We start from the raw sequence: 21584 nt of genomic DNA on the forward strand, positions 1-21584 counted from the left end.
AAGGTGAGTGTAGTAGCTTATGAGTGGAAATAAATCATGAATTCTTCCCGCTTAGTATGGGATCTGAGGGTGGAGGGAGGCCAAGGAAGAAAAAAATCAGTTGATTAATGAAAGGAGCCTTGGGTTAGGCCACGTGGAGTTCGGTGACAGATCAGCCGTGATCTTATTGGATGGCAGAACGGGCTTGAGGGGTTGAATTGCCTACTCCTGTTCCTGTTGTTGACATTGTACTGAGTGGTAATCCAGATGTAGTAGGAGGATTTGACTGAAAATACAGTCAACTTAGGCGAGCCAGGTGTTGTGACAAATGGCCAGAGTGACTGTGTGTTCAGGCCTCTCAATGTTGCAGCCCTGGCCTTCTGGGAGAGAGAAAGTGGGGGACTGTGGGATGGGTGGGAGCATCAAAAGGCTTTGGTGAGACAATGGCTTGGTAGGATATTAGTAGCGTAGCTGGCATAACAGCAGGAAGGGAGGTTGGATGAATTGGTGAGGTAGCTGAAATACTGTGCCACCACTAATACCACATCCCCAATTTTGATGTGTTTGCATATTCAGATATTAACAAATCTGAATAGAATGGATCCATACTGAAACAAATGAGAGAAGTCTTTTGAAAAGCTCAGTCAGGAGAAATGTTATATGTGTAAAATAATATATATGTGTATTTGTATGTGTGTGGTATCTCACTGTGTTTTGTTGTAAGGCAATAGATTTGATGCATTCAGTGAGAGTAAATGCTAACATGGACTTATGGAAAAAATAAGTGTCATGTTCCATAAACTTACTTGAACAATGTTTCTTATTATTGCTTTCTTTTTAAATCCTCCTGTGTCAAATGATTAAATGGAAAATGGTAGGTTCTGATCACGATATACTGGCTTGGAAGAAGAGCACAGCATGAACCTCACTATGACGGACCTTACCTTAACCTGAAAGCGTTTGAAGGACTACTTGGACAAACTCTAACCAAGGTCAGTGCCTCAATCTGTAAGTGCTGAGGTCAAGGCAAAAACCTAGAGATCAGTCAAATCTGGCGGGATAGGGCTGGACCAGATACCTGGAGTGTTCCATCATGTGATCTGAAGTAACAATCTGAGAAGGTGTCCACAGAAAAACCCTTGAGAGAAAATGCTGTAGGAACAGTCACTATTTTCCTGATTTTAGAGAATTTTATCATACTTTTAAAGCTAATCTGTGAATTTACAAGGTTGACTTTTCATAAAATGCTACTTTAACTGTGAGGTGCTTGTTTGCCAACACGATGAAAAGCTGACCCATTTAAACTGCTCGTGCATGCCACCCAGTGGCTGCTATATTAATGTTTGAACAGTGCTCTCTCTCTCCATTGTGGGGCACAAACCTGGTCACCAGGTGTGGGGTACTCTTGGGGATGTTGTACGTAACACCAGTCTGGCCCATTCCCCAGTCCTGTGCTACAGCAGTCACCCAAGCCATCTTCAAGTTCATCTGGAGATCCAAGGTAGATCGTGTCCGAAACAGCATGCGCAAATCTGTGGAGAAGGGAGGAGAAAATGTACCCAGCGCCAGCCTCATCCTGATGGCCCCCCCCTTTGTGTGCGGCCGTATTAAGCTGTGCTTAGACCCTTGGTATGCAAACATCAACGCCGGAATTCTACCGCCGTGCCCACGGAATCGGAGTGGGCAAGGGGCAGACAATGGAGGTGTCCGTTGACCTCGGGTGGGAATTTCTGGATTCGCTCAAATAAGGTTGTAAAATCCTGCCCCAAGTGTCACTACACACTGAGGTTCTACTGTCCCTGGTGTTGGGAAGGATAGATCTAGCCACGTTGCTGTGGGCCAAGTCTAAGTAGCTGGATTGTGGCATATCCCCTGCGCCTTGCACAAAGATTTGTTCAGAAAAACACTCAACCATATAATGATCAAGCAGTGGTCTACATGTAATGCCCCCGAGGCCCTGAGGGGGAAGAAGAGATGGTGGATCCTGTCAGAGGATTCCATGAACAGATTGTCCGAGTCATCTGGCAAAATGCCTCATCACCAGAACTTTCAAACAAGCACCAAGACAAGGCCAGTCTCTATCACAGCCCTTATGTACGCCCAAGGTATCTGTGTCACTGCTCCTGCCTCCAAAGTGGCCGTGGCGGGAAAGAGACAATCGCACATCTCCTTGTGGAACGTGCCTTTGCAAAGAAGGTCTGGAGGGAGATGCAGTGGTTTTTGCTGAGGTTCATCCCAAACAGCTCTGTGACACACGACTCTGTGCTCTACGGGCTGTTTCCAGGGACACAAACCAAGACAAGCATCAACTGGGCGAAAGATGCTCTTTGGTCTGCCTGAAACTTGTTGATCTTCCAGTGCAAAGAATCGTCCTCAACAGAGTGTGCCAGTTTGCAGCACCCAAAGGTTTATACCTGCTGAGGGATACACACAAGCTTGGGGCACAAAAGGGAAAGGTCACAGAGTAAGGCCTTTCAGCCAATGTACACTGAGGGGCTAGTAACTATGTTAAAAACCTCTTGCACGATTTGCTAAATCCAAACTGTATTGAAGTACCACAGAGCGCAACATGACCAATGTGTATAGTTCGAACAGAACCATACTCGTAGCAAAAATATTGCAATGTTAACGTTCTCATTATTGAACTGAAGCACCTCAGAGTGCATCTTGATCCCTGGAGAAAATGGGTGTATCATTACACTTTACTGTTGCAACAGTTGGAAATATTTTGTAACGTGTCTTTTAGATTTTACATAAAGTATATTTTTGCAAAAAAAAACCCATCGCCTCTCAGTCTTTTGGCTAAGATCAAGTATCAGATCAAGCCCAAGATAGGGTGCAATGCCTTTTTCTTGTGGGAATCATGAATCGGATCTGGTCTGAATCGGATCTGGGTTTTTGGAGCAAGTAAGGAGATGGATTTGACTTTGTAACTTTTAATAATGAAATAAAAACATTTAAAAATTTAAATTAATGCCCGAAACCTGGGAACAAATGATGAGTCCATCTTCCAAAGTAGAATGGTGTCGTCTGTCTGACTGAGGTGGGGAATCAATCTCAAAATGGGATAAAATAATTGACAAACTCTGCCTGTGGCATATTTTTGTTTAAAATAATCTGTCCTGCACCTTTTGTATTGAAATGAAAGTGTGGATATGAATAGAAATTTTCGCTGCCTGTGGCTTCATCTGAGTTTTGAATTCCCCTTTAGGCACTTGCGGACTGGGGTGGTGTGAAACGCAGTGGGAGAGACAGCGGCTACTGCGATATCTGGTGTACGGAACGGAGCGAGTCGACTTCACCACAGTTCAGGCATAGAAGGGATGACTCACTTGACAGTTTAGATTCATTCGGGTCAAAGTCTATCACCAGCCTTTCATCGGACATAACACTAAAGGGTAGCAGTGAAGGTGAGGAGAGTTTACCGTGGTGTTCAGTCACGGGTGTGCTTTGGGAGGGAGTTGTATATTGACCATCAATTATTGACTCTTATCCTTCTGTTTGGCTAGATAATTTAGTGACGATGCACCTTTGAATGAATGAATGCAGTTCAGAGGTAAATTTAATATCCGGAGTTTCACTTTCAGGTGCAGTTACAGATTGCAAATCCGGGCAGATTGCACCGTTGGAGTTGTCACGCACTGTGTTTGTCCTTTATGGAATGTTTTTGCCTGTTTTCTAAAAAAAAATTGAAAACATTTGTCACTGGAGTGAAAATAATTTATGTACCAAGGATTTTATCACAGCGTGTTAATAGCTTTCCAAAAATACCTTAATGATTACTGTCAGCGATCTGTGAACCTAGGGAAGATTGATCCCGAAGGGAAGTTATCTCAGCAGCGTGTGTTGGGCGTTAGCGAAGCCATGAGGTTCGACGGTGGAGGTTTTGAAGAAATATTTGTCAAGAAGTATGTCTTTCCTTGACCCTTCTCTGCTTTAGGTGGTGGGAGTGACGCTGAGTCCGAGTGTTTAAGTGGCAAGGCGATGGATGGGCCCAAGGATGACATGTTGCATCGCAGGGTCTCCACTTCTGAGTATAAACCCGTGATGCCCTACAACCAGTTCCTGCCGACCAAAAGCAAACCTGCAACCTACGTCCCGGCTCCGCTGAGGAAAAAGCGAGCAGAAAGAAATGAAGATAATAGAAGAAGTTGGGCAAGCCCAATGTTTACAGAAAATGATGGAACGTTTTCGAGGTAATTTGATTTTAAACCTTTTCGTATTTAATTTTGTGGTAGATTGCTCTTAATCATCTATGCATAAGTGAGCTTATTGTTCAAACAATTGAAACATTTGAAGTTTAATCTGCAAGTTTTTTTTTACAGTTTGTACTAATTTAACTCATTTCATCATCAAATGGGCGGGAGGGGGGAGAGAGAGAGAGAGAGAGAGTTTTTGATACAGTAGACAGAGAACCACCCCCCCCCCTCATTTCCACCCATTTTAACGCCCCGATTAATTGTTTCTCGGACCTTTTTGAAGTCCAGAAAGGCCGAGTTTCTGCAGCCAGTCCTCCAGTACTATTGGCGAATCTGTGCTGTACCTCATCCAAGGCCTTTGGATTTGCCGTGAGATTCTTACACCCAATAGTCAATACGGTATGTCAGATGGAGACCCCCATCCAGCTGAAACATCCACCTCGGGTGAGAGAAGGGGCAACATTTCCTCGTCTTTAATTTTTTTGGTGGCAGTGCGCTGGCTTTAAGCGACTTGTGCATATACAGATAAACTCATCATTTTCCTCCTAGTGTCACCAGCCATGTTCATGATCTTTTAATTATTTACTTCCTTTATATTTAGTCTGAATTTTGAATTAAATTACATTAGTTTTAATTAATTTATATTAAGTTCATTTAAAACATTTTTTTTGATTCATAAAAGGAATAACCATTTTCAGGGTTTAATTAATTGGTACATTTTAGAAACACTGCGACATTGCTGGGTAAAATTCCAGACTCATTTTAGCTGTTTTTTTTCCCTACAAATGGTAAAGGAAATGGTTTTCCTGGTTGCCGTGGAATTGTGAAGCAATCGCCCATTAGTACTCTATTCTTGACAACACATTTATACAGGAATGTAATGGACTGAATGAAGCCATTACAGTCCATCCAACTGGCCAAAACATTTAATATTAACGATGACAGTTTTCAGAAAAAGAGACTCAGTCTGCTCGTTTGAGATGGTAGGCAGTCTCAAGTAGCAAAGTCCATTAAAGTCAGTACGAATTTGCACGTGGATTTTTCCGCTATGATGCCCATCTTCCTGTTCACCTTTGACCCCCTATCATTTCCAATTGGTTTTTCTTTTAATGAGCTGGTACTAAACGCACACCATAATGTCAATGGTTTATCTCCGCTGGAAGCATATTGGTAAGGGAACCATTGACATGTATAGTTTTGCATTGGCAGTAAGGACACGATCACTGCAAAAGTAACCTTTTGTGTGTGAGGTGTGTGCGTGTGTAGGGTGTGTGCTTGTGTCATATGTGCATGTGTTCAACTTGCAAGGCAAGAAAAGCTCTTTAGCTATATTGGCATTTGCACTCAGGGCAAATGCTTTGTTCCTTTACTACAACCATACTATTTCCTTTGTCTTTTGTTCCATGACATCTTTATCCTTTCATCTCTCCTGCCCTCTCCCCACCTCTTTTGTTCTTCCTCCCCATCCTCTCCCTCTTGACTACATAAAACCCATTGTCTTTCCACCTAGTCCTGATGTAGAATTGTATTGGAGTTGAAGTGTTTTCTCTGTTCCTCTTTCTGCGGACACTGCCAGACTTGCTTGAGTATTTCACTTGCTGTTTTTATTTCAGAATTCCAGCGTCTGCAATATTTTGTTTTAAGTTTTTAGGCAACAGGTTTATTTTGATGGGGTGTCAAACTGATGGTGATAATGTCATGGAGTGGTCTGTGCTGATACCAGCATTTGAATTGCTGGTGCTGTTAATGAATTCTTATTTTGCTTAACGCTGTGTGTTTCTTGAAGCTGATTGAGTTTGAGTGTTATCCGAGCCTTCAATCCAAATTATCTTAATTGGCTTCAGCGGGCAAGGGAAACCTCTGCAGGAAGAAATGATGGTTGCCGGTGACAGTGGTTCATGTGGCACTTCCAGCAGAGAGGCAAGCAGAGCACCTCCGGAATTCCTATGTGACTATTCTGACACCGATTCTGGATCGGACAGTGACAGAAGGGAGCCCGATCCCTTGCTGGACGACTTAGCCCGTCGGAAATTTGGTACACCCGTCGATTTTGCAAGACATAGGTTTCACCAGCAGGATGCCAATCCGCCTGCACCGCCTAATCAAGCTCCCCACTCGATTGGTACCATCTCATCTTTAACAGAAGAAAATGGGCGAGCCACCAGGTCAGAAGTGCGTATGGGATGTGCTTTGAAGTGCAGCTTCAGCGACTGCCATGTTAACTTAACATTTGCATTTCACTGACCAAACATTTCATACTTCCATCAATAGTTCTTTATAATGATTTTGGCTTGTGCGTTGTACATCATAATACCGTCTACCATCCACTGAATCAGCATATGCCTCTGCAATCAGTGGACATGAAGGCTTTGAACTAACGCATACCATGACATGCTGGCTTAATTTAAGAGCTTTTGAAGACCTTAGAAGAAAGCATGTTACTTCCCTGCTGTGTATATATATTCTGGCAGGTAAACCTCTTATTATAACTAGATGTTTCTAACAGTAGCCAGAGTGGTGAGCCAGCTGAAACTCATCGGGCACTTTGTGATGACTCCTCCTCGGAGGAAGAGAGAGGTGCCGATCCGGACATTGAGAAGGACGACCTGTTCGTGCGTAAACTGAACCCAGTGTTGCCCAGGAAAGGGGTTGCTTCCGATAGATTCCTCCCCAGAGATTGGACCGCAAAGGAAGCAGAACATTGGAGGCAGATACAGTTGGGTTCTCGAAGCAGACCGTGGTATAAGGAGTTCCAGTACATCAGGTTTGTCCTTGCTTGACTAAGATAGCGTGGAGATTTGCTATGATTGATTGCCCAAGGTGCCCCCCCCCCCAGCCCCACAGCTCATTACTATCCCTCGTTGCCCCAGCCAGAATGTTATGGGTTCAAATCTGATTCCAAAGTGCTTGAGCACATGAAGGCTGACACTTCACTGCAGTTCTGAAGGAGTGCTGCGCTGCCAGAGATGCCATCTTTCAGATTAGATGCTAAACTTAAGGCCCTGTTTACCCCTTTGCAGCTATTTGAAGAAGGGTTTGGGAAGTTTCCTATATTGCACCGATGACAACAGTTGGAAGATACTTTATTAGCTGCACAAGCGCTTTGGGATGTCCCAATGTCCTGAAAAGTGCTATACAAATGCACTTTCTTTCTACCTTTCTATAAAGAGTTTTTTTTTAAAATCTCCTAAACTGAACTCCATCTATTACATTACTTTTCCTGCTTTTTAAAAAAAAATTACTGATTTTTTTTTTACTGATTTAATCCACTTTATTTAAACCGAATGATTTGGATGTTTTTCACAAAATGAGCTCGGAATTTTAATTACTAGTCAAAAAAAAATCTGAATTGCTCAGTCAGAATATGAAAATTGTCATAACGTTTCATTAAAGGAACAGTTATTAATGGTATTTAGTTTGATAGGGGTGGGGGAGGCGGATAAAATGGTATTCCTTTGACAGTTTTGGATTGTTTAATTTGCGAACTCACCCAGTGTCTGGTTGAGACAATGGTGTAGGTAGCAACTGAAGTAATTACAGCTTAAGGATTCTGCAAATTAAGAATTTTAATTGAGCAATGGATTTAGGTCACCAGATCATGGTTGCTCACAACATCTTGGTATTTCAATATATTTTTTTCACACATTATCAACTTTAAAGATTGAGACTGACAGTTGCTGGCTGTCAAATTGGTGCCAGGGAAAAATAAGATTTCTGATGGTGGCACAGTAGTTAGCACTGCTGCCCTACAGCCCCAGGGACCTGGCTTCGATTCCCAGCTTGGGTCACTGTCTGTCTGTGTGGAGTTTGCACATTCTCCCCATGTCTGCATGGGTTTCCTCTGGGTGCTCCGGTTTCTTCCTATCCCCCAAAGATGTGCTGGTTAGGTTGATTGGCCATGCTAAATTGCCCGTTGGTGTCCAGGGTTGCAGAGCTTACAAGGATTAGCGGAGTAAACATGTACACAAAAAACAGGACATAGACAATACGGGGATATGGCTTGGATGGGATTGCTGTTAGTGCAGACTTGATGGGCCAAATGGCCTCCTTCTGCACTTTAGGGTTTCTATGACTCAATGATTCCTATGAAACTACTTGACTTGAATTTGTTTGAATTCTGTCCATCTTATTTCTTTAACTTTCTGATAATCACTTTTTGCTCTCCTTGTGATCTTTTCCATTTACTGCTCTGCCACCCCCAACTGCAGAAGGAAACCATCTGAGTTGCAAGAGGATTTCAGTCTTAAGACAGCTAGCACTGGAGACAGACAGGAGGCCAGTGCTGTAAGTTACTGTGGGCGTAATGCTCCAGCTGTGAAATCGGTGACAGCAATGTCCCAAGAACAGCCAGAAGAAGGCACCCGCAGTTTAGATGCACAAAGGTTACTGTCTCTGCATGATTCACTAACAATTAGTACTGGAAAGCACTGGTTTGTTCTGCCTTGTGTAAAAATAATACAGATAATGTCTAGACAACATTTTATATTAAATCAAGACACATCAGATCAGGCCTGGAATTTAATAGAAAAACATGAGCTGACACAGTGGTTAGCACTGGTGCCTCATAGTGCCAGGGATCCAGGTTCGATTCCGGCTTGGGTGACAGTGTGGAATTTGCATGTTCTCCCCATGTTGGCATGGGTTTCCCCTGGGTGCTCTGGTTACCAGAGATGTGCAGGTTTGGTTGATTGGCCATGCTAATTTGTCCCTTAGTGTCCCAACATATGTGGGTTAAGGGGAATAATGGGATAAATATGTGCTGTTATGGGGATAGGGCCTGGGTTAGATGTTCCTTTGGAGACTTGTTGCCAACACGATGGGCTAAATGGCCTTCTCCTGCATTGTAGGGATTCCACAATATAAAAAACCCAAAACTATTGATTAGCCAAATACATTTTCCTTTGTATTTAAGATTGTGAGCTGTGCTACGTTGCAATATGCTAAATTTTCAACAATGTGACAGGTCACTATGGCTATATTTAGTCAGAATTTGGGCTTACTGCTAAACTGGTTGCTGCCTTGTGGTGAAGGACAACAACTTATTTAATGTCTAACCCCATTGAGAGAACTATGAAATTGGGCCTCGATTAACACAATAATGTAGCACACTCTGTGCTTGATCCACTATTCCATGATGATAGCTTGAATATCGAATTGTCCTGGATGCATTGTTAATAGGCTCACGGCAACTCATTAAATAATGAGCAAATATTTGTTACTGTGCTTTCTATCTGTCTTGCTTTCTTGTCTTTTTTTGGTATTGCTATGCATGCAAATTTTATTCTCCTGATTACTTTCCAGTAAATCTTTCCTTTTCTCTCTTTCTTTCCAATCTCTCTCTTTTATATTAAAAATACACATGCAGCCTATTCCCACTGCGCCAAGCTCTGGATGCAAGTCGTACTTATTCAGAATTGGCGGACTTTTCGGTCCCCAGGCCAAAGGTCGATCCGGCCACGGGTCCCCGGATTCTAACCCGGAAGCAGAATTCCTTGCAGAGCCAGCGGACCCCCTCCGCCAAGCAGGGGGAGGAGGCAAAGAAGGACGTGAAACCGGATTTGGAAAATGACGACATGTTCAGCCGCAAAACGGGCGCCTTCCACGCGAATCCTGACCTGAGCCCCTTGTGCGGTGAGAGCAGAAGCACCGCCGGGGCAAACGACGCGACTGAGCGACTCGTTGCGCAGGAGAGGAGAGACAAAACTATAATTCCGGACCCGGAGAAGGATGACGTAATTATTAGAAAAGAACGGCTTTCTCAAATGAAGCAAGTGGTGCCTTCGGGGGCTCCGGACGTGTACCATCCCGTTCCTTTCCCAGATCCGTGGAGCTTGCCGGAACCCCTCCGCTCCCGATTCCTTTGTCCACCTGACCAGGCCTCGGAAGCAGCAGAAAGCTCGGACGCCGCGTCGCCATGTCCAGTCAAGGACGACATGCTTTCTCGGAGAATGGCCTTGTCCCAGGCAAACCAGACAGTGCACTGTCGAAATTTTGCCCCTGCCTCATGCACTGAGGACGATGCAAAGAAGTGGGAGACTATAAGGGAGGCCAGCCGATTAAGATACAAGAAGCAGCTGCTGGTTGAGAGGTCAGGGGCTGTTGAATCTATAAATGTGCGTTCCACCCGTGTCTCTGAGCCCCAATGTGACAAGTCCCTGTCATACTGACTAAATTCTGCATGAGGAGTGAATGTGTGAAGTTTTTGTAATGTTGAATTGCCCTTATATGAAGTATTTTAGTTTATTTATTAGTGTCACAAGTAGGCTTTCATTAACACTACAATGAAGTTGCTATGAAAATCCCCTATTCGCCACACTCCGGCCCCTGTTCAGGTACACTGAGTGAGAATTTAGCACAGCCAATATATCTAACCAGCATCACTTTTGAACGGGGTGGGGAGAGGGCGGGGTGGTGGTGGGGGTGGAGAGAGAGAGAGATCCTTCCCATCATTTTAACGGTCAGGTTAAATAAAAACAGCGCACCCACATGAGCTGCCTCTCATGGTAACCATATTATTGGCTTGGCTACCAGAACGTTTCAGAAACTCAACCGCCCATTAACTGCAGCTATAAGAATAGATTGGAGAGGTTGGGTCTGTAAGGCTGAGTGGAGACTTGCTAGAGGTATTCAAGATCCTGAGGGATATGGACAAGGTAATTTATAGTGAGAAACTGTTCTCCCTCAAGGGTACGTCAAGAAGAGCAGAGATTCAAAATAGTGAGGGAAAAGAGTACAGGCGTTGTGAGGAAGAAGTTTTCTCCTTGTTTGGAGTCTGGCACGAACTACCTGAGAGGCAGGTTCAATCGAGATATGCAGACGGGAATTGGATTGCTATCAGAAGAGAAGGAACATGTAACGTTGTGGAGATAAGGCAGGGGAGTGGGACGACATGGAAAGCTGTTTCGGTGAGCCAGTGCAAATTCAATGGGCTGAGTGGTCTCCTTTTGCACTGTAAAGATTCTGTGGGAGTGGAGAAGAAAACAGAAGGGAATGATGGGGTGGAAAGCAGGAGAGATTATGCAGGAAAAGGGATAATGGACAAGGCTTGCAAAAAAGGAGTGGGAATGAGGCAGGTTGTGTTGAAATATAGTTTGTATTGAGAGTGAGGGCAAGTTTTATAATATACGGTACTTTTAGACCCTCAAGTACTTTGTGAAGAGAGTGGATAGTAACATAGCAGCTGGCACTTGTGGTTTTAGGCACTGCATTAAGTGTACGTTTCACCACCTCCCCTGTAGTATACCATCAAATGAGGTGGTGTACCACAGATAAGATATGCCAAGCAAGAAGGCAGAATAATAACATTTCCATCACATTGCAATCTGATCCAATACCCTCCAGTGACCCCCTCACCCCCCTCCCCGCACGCACGCACATGTAATACAGAGCTGCTGATATTTTCGTACAGTTTTTAATTTTATTCAGTAGTATATTTCAATTTCAAGCACAAATTTCATCACGATATTGCCCAGTGCTTGGTGAAATTGTCAGCTTGATTTTTCTTGTTAAAATAAGACCGTAAGATATAGGAGCCCAATTAAGCCATTCAGTCCATCGAGTCTGCTCTGCCGTTCAATCGTGGCGGATATGTTTCTCAGCCCTATTTTCCCGCCTTTTCCCTGTAACCTTTGATCCCCTTACCAATCAAGAAATTATCTATCTCTCTCTGAAATACACTCGATGACCTGGCCTCCACAGCCTTCTGTGGCAATTAATTCTATAGATTCACCACCTTTGCTGAAGAAACTCCTCCTCATCTCAGTTCCAAAGTGTTGTCCCTATACTCTGAGGTTGTACTCTCGGATCCTAGTCCAATGGAAACAAAAATATCCATCACTTTGAAAAACACGGCATAATCCACGATGATCAGTGTGATTTTTAATGTGGCAGTTCCACTAGCAACCTTGGTGCTTAGATTACAAACCTCTGAAACTTTGGCTTTGAATGTATTGATAATCCATCAGGGCTTTCGATCAGTGACAGAATCCTAAAATCATAGTTACCACACCACCCCGCCCCCCCAACACCAAATTTAATGAGCTGGGAGTAAAGGAGAGAAATCATGTCTGATCTATTTGTCTGACTACTGTGCTTTCAGCAAGGTAAGGAGGTTCACAACACCAGGTTAAAGTACTACAGGTTTATTTTGAATCTCAGACTTTAGAGCACTGGTCCTTCATTAGGTGAGTCTGGTGAAGGAGCAGCGCCCTGAAAGCCCGTGATTCCAAATAAACCTGTTGGACTTTAACCACATGTTGTGAGACTTCCTACTGTGCCCACCCCAGTCCGACTCCAGCATCCTCGCATCATTGTTGAAAGCAAGTTGTTAAACTGCAACGATTATTGTTCTCCATTTTACCAAATGAAAGGCACATTTTAAACAGGGCATAAGTGGCAAGCACAAGAAATCCACTTGGAATCTCTCAAGACCAGGTGAGTCACCCTATTATAGAAAGGATATTATTAAACTAGAGAGTGTAGAAAAGATTTACTAGGATGCTACCGGGACTTGATGGATTGAGTTATAAGCAGAGGCTGGATAGACTGGGACTTGTTTCTCTGGAGCGTAGAAGACTTGGCGGGGGTGGGGGGGGGGATGATCTCATAGAAGTATATAAAATAATGAGGGTCACAGATCAGCTAGACAGTCAACATCTTTTCCCAAAGTTAGGGGAGTCTAAAACTAGAGGGCACAGGGGAGAAATAAGAAAGAGTCCAGAGGAGCAATTTTTTCAGAAGATGGTGAGTGTCTGGAACAAGCTGCCAGAGATGGTGATAGAGGCGGGTACAATTTTGTCTTTTTAAAAAGCATTCAGACAGTTACATGGGTAAGATGGGTATAGAAGGATATGGGCCAAACGTGGGCAATTGGGACTAGCTTAGGGTGGCATTGGCAAGTTGGGCCAAAGGGCCTGTTTCAATGCTGTAAAGCTCTATCACAGTAACTCTGAGGAAAAGTGAAGATTGTTAAATGAGCTTAAATTTTATATTAGCAGCAAATAAATCCCTTGTGCTTTCACAAATTAGCAGGCGGTTATATTAAGTACTAACACTAGGCACTTTACCCAAAATATGACTCTCTTTGTGCAGTCTATTTTGGTAGATGTTTGTATGTTTTTTGTGCATTTTACAAATGTTTAGCTCTTCATAATACAGGATTTTAAGTTTGTTTAACACTGAAATTGTATTGCAGAAACAAATGCTTTTGGAACTCAATAAATGTGACTATCAAACAATAAATGTTAACATGTTATTAATGCTTCAGAGGTTTGCATCATTAAGGGCTATGAGATCTGTTGTCCTCCTTCATCTGATTCTTACGTTTCATTAGGTGTTTAAATGTTTTGCAGAGCCTAGTCTGCAAGTTTGTAGCATGGGGTTCACGTGTACAGCTTTAATGTAAAAAAAAAAGAAATCGTGAATTAACATGATGTGATTTTAGTTTCTCTTGACGTTCTGAGTAAATGTCAGAGATGGCATTTTATATATGGCCTTTTTGCACTCTTGGCAATATTTCTGAGTTTGGATATCAGCTGTATTTCGCACTGCCATTCTTTGATGTTTACCTGAGGTGGGTTCAAAACATTCTTCCTTTGATGTTTTATATTTGCAAAATGCCTTTTTGTGCATCTAACCTTTCCCCCAGTAATCATTGCATTTGTTACTGATATCACAAAATCACCTGTTTATTCAGCAGTGAATATTGAACTGGTATTCAGTGAACTGTGGTATAGGCAGATTATTTGTGGGAAGATGTGGTGTTCTAACAGAACTACAGACCCAAGTTAACAACTGGAACCACCTTATGTTAAGCACGCTTTGCGGTGTTAAGTTACATGCTTTTTTTTTATTGATTCTGTTCAATTCTTTAGACTTCGTCAAAGGTCAGCTGATAGTGATTTAGGGTAAGTTTAATCACGCCTAAAGTGCTTAGCTGTTTGTGTGTAATATGTGTTTTGTACTGTGCATTAATGTGCCATACAAACATAACTTGCTTGCAAAGACTAACGAAATGATGTGTTGATATTCCCTGAGTGCAAGTGTCTTTAAACTGGGATTTAATTTTAATTGTCTCATGTGTTTCATGTCCTAATGCTTTCAATCCCTGAAAATGATAGTGAGTTTGCAGTCGTATGCTTCTGGCTGTGTCTGCAGCAGGCAATATAATTAAACAGCATATTAAAGCTAGTATTAATTTAACTGTTAGTATTTGACAATTAGAAGATGAAGATGTAAAACATCAATTTTTAGTCTGCAGACTTGTAATTTAGATCAATAAATTCTATCATGTGCCTTAAACCTAACGTCAGTCCAGATTTTTGGAGAAAATGTAAACTTTTAAGATATGCATTCCGACTTAAATTCTTTTTGTATATAAAACTGGAGTTAAAACGGAATTAGAATAAAGATAAAGTAACTTGTGTTGAAGTGATTTCAACATAACATAAGAACATAAGAAATAGGAGCAGGAGTAGGCCATCTAGCCCTTCGAGCCTGCCCCGCCATTCAATAAGATCATGGCTGATCTGTCGTGGCTCAGTTCCACATTCCCACCCTCTCCCCATAACCCTTAATCCCCTCGCTTATCAAAAACCCATCAACCCGCGTCTTAAAAATATTTAGCGAGGCAGCCTCCACCACTTCAACGGGCAGAGAATTCCAGAGATTCATCACCCTTTGAGTGAAGAAGTTCCTCCTCAACTCTGTTCTAAACCGCACCCCCTTTTATCTTGAGGCTGTGCCCCCTAGTCCTACTGTCCTTTCTGAGCGGGAAGAGTCTCTCCACCTCTATCCTATCCATCCCATTCATCATCTTATATGTCTCAATGAGATCTCCCCTCATTCTTCTAAACTCTGAGTACAAGCCTAGTTTACTCAGCCTCTCCTCATAGCTCAACCCCCTCAACTCCGGCATCAGCCTAGTAACCCTCCTCTGCACTCCCTCCAAGGCCAAAATATCCTTGCGTAAGTGCGGCGACCAAATCTGCACACAGTACTCCATCTGCGGCCTCATCAGTGCCCTATACAGCCGCAGCAAGACCTCCCTACTTTTATATTCAATCCCCCTTGCTATGAAGGCCAGCATCCCATTGGCCTTCCTGACCACCTGCTGCACCTGCAGGCTGGGTTTTTGCGACTCATGCACAAGGACCCCGAGGTCCCTCTGCACCGTCGCCTGATGCAGTTTTTCGCCACATAAGTAATAATCCTTCCTACCATTATTCCTACCAAAGTGGACCACCTCGCACTTGCCAACATTAAATTCCATTTGCCAGTTCCTGACCCATTCGCCCAGCCTATCTAGATCCTTCTGCAGACTCTCCACGCCCTCCGCACAATTTGCCGTTCCACCAATCTTGGTGTCATCAGCAAATTTCGACACCATATACTCGGTTCCCTCCTCCAGATCATCTATATAAATGGTAAATAGCTGAGGCCCCAGCACCGACCCCTGGGGCACTCCACTAGTCACTAACCGCCAATCCGAATGGCACCCATTGACCCCCACTCTCTGTCTTCTATTTGACAGCCAATCCTCTATCCACGCTAACACCCTACCCCCAACTCCATGCCCCCTTACCTTCTGCAATAACCTCTTGTGAGGTACCTTGTCAAACGCCTTCTGAAAATCAAGAAAGACCACATCTACCGGCTCTCCACTATCCACCGCCCTAGACACATACTCATAGAACTCCAATAAATTTGTCAGACATGACTTCCCCTTAACGAAACCGTGCTGCATTTGCTCTATCAAGCAATTCCCCTCAAGATGCCTCGCTATTTCCTCCTTGATGACAGATTCTAACATTTTACCTACAACAGACGTTAAACTAACCGGCCTATAATTCCCTGCCTTTTGCCTGCCACCCTTCTTAAACAACGGCGTAACATTAGCCGTTTTCCAATCTTCCGGCACTTCCCCGGAATGGCCAGTATGTGCTTAAAGAAGAGACAGTTGGCCAAAAGCCAGTTTAACTAAGTTTCGGTGTCTTTTTGATGGTGCATATAATAATTCAAGTGGGTTTTGTGGGAGAATCATTAGCCCAAATGATTTAACTTCGGTCAATATTGAGCTTTAAGATTCCACACCAAGGTTAAAAAAAAAATCAATTTTTTTAAGCCTTCCAGCATTTAATGCAAATTTTAAAAAACATTAGACACTGCCATTTTCCTTTGTGTAGGAAGCTGCCTCTGCAGCTCCTGCAATCTTCTAGGCTTCTTGATGTATCTAAATACAAAGGACAGGATTATGCAAGTTCATTGGTAAAATGAGCTGAGCTAGTGTTTCAGAAATTTCTTGTGAGGTGTTTCAATGACAGCCTTGAAAGCTAGGTGGATTGGCCATGCTAAATTGACCCTTAGTGTCAGGGAGATTAGCAGGATAAATATGCAGGGTTAGGTGGGATTGTTGACAGTGCAGGCCAAATGGCCTCCTTCTGCACTGTAGGGATTCTATGATCACTTTTAAGCATCCGCCAGTTTTAAAATTTTCAGGGCTATAAGTGGATGATATATTCTGCTTTAATATCACAGTACATTGATCGTATCCAAATCCTTCTCATTGTTTCAACAAATTATTAGTAGTTCCTTGCAAAACCAGTGCTAATTGAGGAGTGCCCCATGTCAGTGTCGCAGCTGCTGGAGTATGATCTGCAACTAATGTCGCTGGCATGCTATGTGGTGATGGTCAAAGATAGTTGCACATTGCAGTTGGCTTGGGGGAACAGATGCAAAGCAATGTTTGGCTTTTTTGCAGCTTGATTTGACTTTGGCTGACGGTATGTCCTATTCTTGTGGTCACTTATAGCTGTGCAATTGTAACATGCATCTTGAATCCCACAGTAAGCATTCAAAAGGTTTGCATCCGGACACAACACTGACATGAACTCAATATACAAACTTACTATTGTGGGTATATGATTGTGGTCCAGTGAAGTAATAACTTTTGATCTGTTTTTTAATTAGCTACTGCGGTCGTACATGCCACTTACATTTTCTAATTAGTGATTATTCTTGGGGCCCATACTAGTTAGGGACCATCACCAAATATTAGTTGGTCATCCATTGTATGTTCCTTGTCCTCTATCTGATACTGACTCCAGGCACACATTTCTATCTGACCGAATAGTGTATTCTAAATCTCTATTTCAATTGATTCTTTTTTTAAAATGTCCAGTCACGTGTTTCAGTATTAATTAAGTAATTAATGGCATGTTGCTCTTTAAATTAAAATTATTCAAACACATTGAAATTACAGGAATATTCTGACATGCTAAACCACCAAACATTTCCTGAGTAAGTATGTTCACACTCTTGCTGAAGTTCAACTTTCTATTAGCTTAGCGGCATGTCCGGATAATTTTAGTTTCTGAATTCTGTTAAATTGTCCAGCAGAAGCAGACACACTAATGTAGAGGAAGCTTTAGAGGTTCTGGTATTTTATGGAGGAGTGGCATGTTTTTTTGCCAAGGCATTAGAAACATTTGTTTTAGCACTGGGAGTGGGGAATTCCAGAAAACTGTCAGGTATTTTTAAAAACGTTTATTTATTAGTGTCACAAGTAGGCTTACATTAACACAGCAATGAAGTTACTGTGAAAATCCCCTGTCGCCACACTCCAGCGCCTGTTCGGGTACACTGAGGCAGAATATAGCATGGCCAATGCATCTTACCAGCATTATCTTTTAGACTGTGGGAGGAAACCAGAGAATGAGGAGGAAACCCATGCAGACACGGGAAGAATGTGCAGACTCCGCACTGATAGTGATCCAAGCTGGGAGTCGAACCCAGGTCCCTGGGCTGTGAGGCTGCAGTTCTAACCACTGTGCCACCATGATACCTATTATTTGCCATATTGGACCCTGGTGTCTGATGTGACCATGCATTTGTTTTCAGTAGATTAAACTTAAAATGTCCAAACCAGGACATTTCTCAACCTTTGCTGATGAGCTCCACCCTTCTCATGTTATAAGAAATCCATAGACTCCCTAAACCACAAGTATTAAAAAAATGAGTGCTATAATTAAATAAATATTTTTATTGTTTTTGTTATGCTTGCTTAATGTGTAATTTGATACTATTACTGAACAACACCCCTCAGCATATCAGCTGTAGTTTAGATGGTAGCACTCCACCTCTTGGTTACAAGCTTCTGTGTGCAAGTCCCCAGTTAAGGGCTTAAGTACAAAGATTTAGCTAAACGCATGAGGACACCGGACAGTCCATTGTAGCACTGTGATTGATACTGTCTTGAAGAACAGGAGTTAGCCACAAAGCCCTAGCCATTACTTATTCCTCGGTCAACATCACTCAAACTGATAATCTGGTCATTATCACTTTGCTGTTTTGGGGACACTTGCAGTGTACAAATTAGTTGCCATTAGCAGTTTCCCACAGTATAAGGCTGACTATACCGAGTGAGTATTTTATTGCGGTGAAACACTTTTGAGATGTCTGGTGGGTCGTGAAAAGTACAATGAAATGGCTTTGATTACCACACATCCATTTGATGGTCCATGGCGTTGAGGTTTATTCAATATCTGGCATCTAGTAATTTTTTCAACCTTTTGGTTATAAAAGCGGAACATGTGAATAACTTTCCCTTTAATTCTCAAGCCAACGTTCAAATGTAATGTCACAAGGCTTTCCTTCCCAAAGAAAGCACATTTAAAAAAAGAAATGCAAATACTAACACTGAATCAACGTTGCATAATCCACTATAATTTTTTATCAATCAGATGTACTAAATCCTCCCCCTTCACCATTGCCAGTCAAACTCCTCCTCGCGTATGCCTGGCCACCATGAAGAAGAGGTGGCCAATATCAGATGATCGAACCCTTTGTGGTTGGTCCCTCAATCCTGGCAGGCTGATCTTAGATGTAAAGCATCTTTTTGTGTAATTGAAACATTCCAAAACGCGTCATTGGGTAAATGAGATTCTGAATGTGTGACCCTTTTCAGGTAGTCAAACTCACCCAGGTTATTTCTGCCCAGTAGTAAGCAGCTAATTAACGGGCATACGTTGTGTATTCTTCTACACGTTTCCTTGTTATCTTTGGCAGACTCTCTAGAAATCATCCTGAGAGTCCACCACCACCTCCCCCCCCACCCCCCGGTTGAGAATCACTGGTCTAGATAACAATACCATGCCAGATTCCAGTTCAAATGGGTCTTGCGTATGTTGGTAAATTTCCACTCATAGTTCTTAGGGTGTTTTTTTTTAAAAATGGTTCGCAGTGCACCAATCTACGTATATCTGGGGTTTCACCTCACCGAAATATCCTTGCAAGCAAAACGGGAATCCGATGGTTTGTGAATTTGACGTAACTGATGAATTTCAACCAAGACCATTAATGCTACTCAATCCTTTAGTGATATTTAGTGGAATTGATTGATGGCCTTTATTGTGTTAAATTGCGCTACCATTAAATCTAAATGCCCCGAAGGTTAGCATCAAATATTTAATGGCACTGTTACGCTGGAGCCATACTGAAAGTAGGCGGTAGTTGAATTTCTTGGCTAATTGTGCACAGTATTTCATTTTCCAGAGAAAACTACTACTTAGTTGATTAGATACTGTGTATTCTTGTAATTATACTGTGAGACGTAATAGCATAATTATGTAAACAAACAGCGCCATGCTCCAGTCAAACTGCTCATTTGTACATAATGGAACTATTTTTCTCCCAAGTCAGTGATTAATGCTCTAGTCTGCGATGAACCTCCATTGATTCTTGTTTTTCTTTTCCCAATGGCTATTGAGTATATCCTTTTCAATTTAGGAGCAAGTCACTCAACGACGTGTCTGCTGACTATTCCAGTGAAGCTGCTAGGGCCTTGCGATACGAGGAGTTGCAGCGATTAAAGGTTACTCTGCGTGAGCAGGACCAGCAATGGCAGAACGTGAGTTAAGCTGTCTTTTTTTCTCAAGCTCGCCCCGTTTTTAAACACTCAGCCACTGTGATAGCTGCAGGTTCCGCCCGCAACCCAACTGAGAAAATGGCTTCTTTGGCTAGAAATTTTTCAAACGGTCCTTTGTAATTTTAAATTGGGTCCATAACAACCCACAGATGTTTGGCTTAATCCGTGGAGGGCTGAGAGATCGTGGCCACAAATCCACCCTTCCCTCAACATACTTGGATGCATCCTGTCCAATTCTGGTGACTTTATTAACTTCAGCTATAACCAACCTTTCAAATGTCAGCTCATTATCAATAGAATCCTCCAGAGTAGAAGGAGACTGTTCAGCCTCAAATCTGCACCTACCACAATCCCACCTATCCCCATAACCCCATGTGTTTACTCTATCTAGTCTCTATGACAGGAATGGGTAATTAAGCATGACAATCCACCTAACCCGCACATCCTTTGGAGTGTGGGAGGAAGCTGGAGCACCCGGACGAAACCCATGCAGACACAGAGAGAACGCGCAGACTTGGCACAGGCAGTGACCCAAGGCTGGCATTGAACCAGGTCCCTGGGGCTGTGAGACAGCAGTGTCTCTGTGTTGCCAGTGAGCTGAGGTTGTCCTATCATTTTCCCCTCATGGAAATGTACCTCAGCTGTAACTGAGCCGTGTCCTCTTTTAACAATAACACATTGTTCCTTCATCAGTTTGGGAATCTTTGATTCCCATTTAGTCAGGTCAGATTCGTTCTTGTCCCGATGAAATTGGCCCTCCTCCAATTAAGTAATTTTTATGCTAGATTGCTCCTCGTCCTTTTCCATAAATGACCTAAACTGCATGATAATATCCTATTAACTTTCACAATACAGGCTTTGCCTGCTGCGTCATGGTGGCACAGTGGTTAGCACTGCTGCCTCACAACGCCAGGGACCCAGGTTCGATTCCTGGCTTGGGTCACAGTCTGTGTGGAGTTTGCACATTCTTGCCGTGTCTGTGTGGGTTTCCTCCGCGTGCTCCAGGTTCCCCCCACAGTCCAAAGATTTTACGGGTTAGGTGGATTGGCTATGCTAAATTGCCCTTTAGAATGTCAGAGGAACCAGCTAGAGCAAATGTTTGGGGTTTTGGGGATAGGGCCTGGGTGGGATTGGTGCTGGTGCAGACTTGATGGGCCAAATGGCCTCTTTCTGCATTGTAGGATTCTATGATTCTAAAACTCAAAGCCTTGACTGGAATTCTCCAACCTCATTCATGGCTGGGATTCTCCAGTCCCGCTGGTGGTGGGGCGAATGGGACTGGAGAATTCAAAGAACAACACAGCATGGGAAACAGGCCCTTCGGCCCAACAAGCCCACGCCGCCATTTTAACATTTTGAGTCCCCTCTTCCACCCATGACCTTTGTCTACGCCTATGGCACTCCACATTGGAAACCAGATTGAGGGGATTCCTGCTCTGGTTTCTGAAAAATTTGAAGATTTTATTTTTTGAGCACGGTTTAGT

General features: G+C 43.0%; 1 protein-coding gene across 3 annotated transcripts in view; it reads left to right on the forward strand.

Moving 5' to 3' along the window:
* LOC145349533 (LIM domain only protein 7-like) overlaps positions 1–21584 on the forward strand; it is a 200313-nt gene that overhangs the window by 128185 nt on the left and 50544 nt on the right. Inside the window, exons 7-15 of one of the 3 annotated variants that reach the window (XM_080198113.1) lie at positions 858–971; positions 3191–3389; positions 3920–4175; positions 6023–6343; positions 6685–6942; positions 8387–8560; positions 9544–10266; positions 14051–14083; positions 19962–20082. In XM_080198113.1, the coding sequence (XP_080054239.1) occupies positions 858–971; positions 3191–3389; positions 3920–4175; positions 6023–6343; positions 6685–6942; positions 8387–8560; positions 9544–10266; positions 14051–14083; positions 19962–20082 (2199 nt within the window). The remainder of the gene's footprint in view (positions 1–857; positions 972–3190; positions 3390–3919; positions 4176–6022; positions 6344–6684; positions 6943–8386; positions 8561–9543; positions 10267–14050; positions 14084–19961; positions 20083–21584) is intronic. The other 2 variants (XM_080198114.1, XM_080198115.1) reach the window with 2 other exon arrangements.

The sequence above is a fragment of the Carcharhinus amblyrhynchos genome, chromosome 10 (genome assembly GCF_965287045.1).
Source record: "Carcharhinus amblyrhynchos chromosome 10, sCarAmb.v2.hapA, whole genome shotgun sequence".
NCBI lineage: Eukaryota > Metazoa > Chordata > Chondrichthyes > Carcharhiniformes > Carcharhinidae > Carcharhinus > Carcharhinus amblyrhynchos.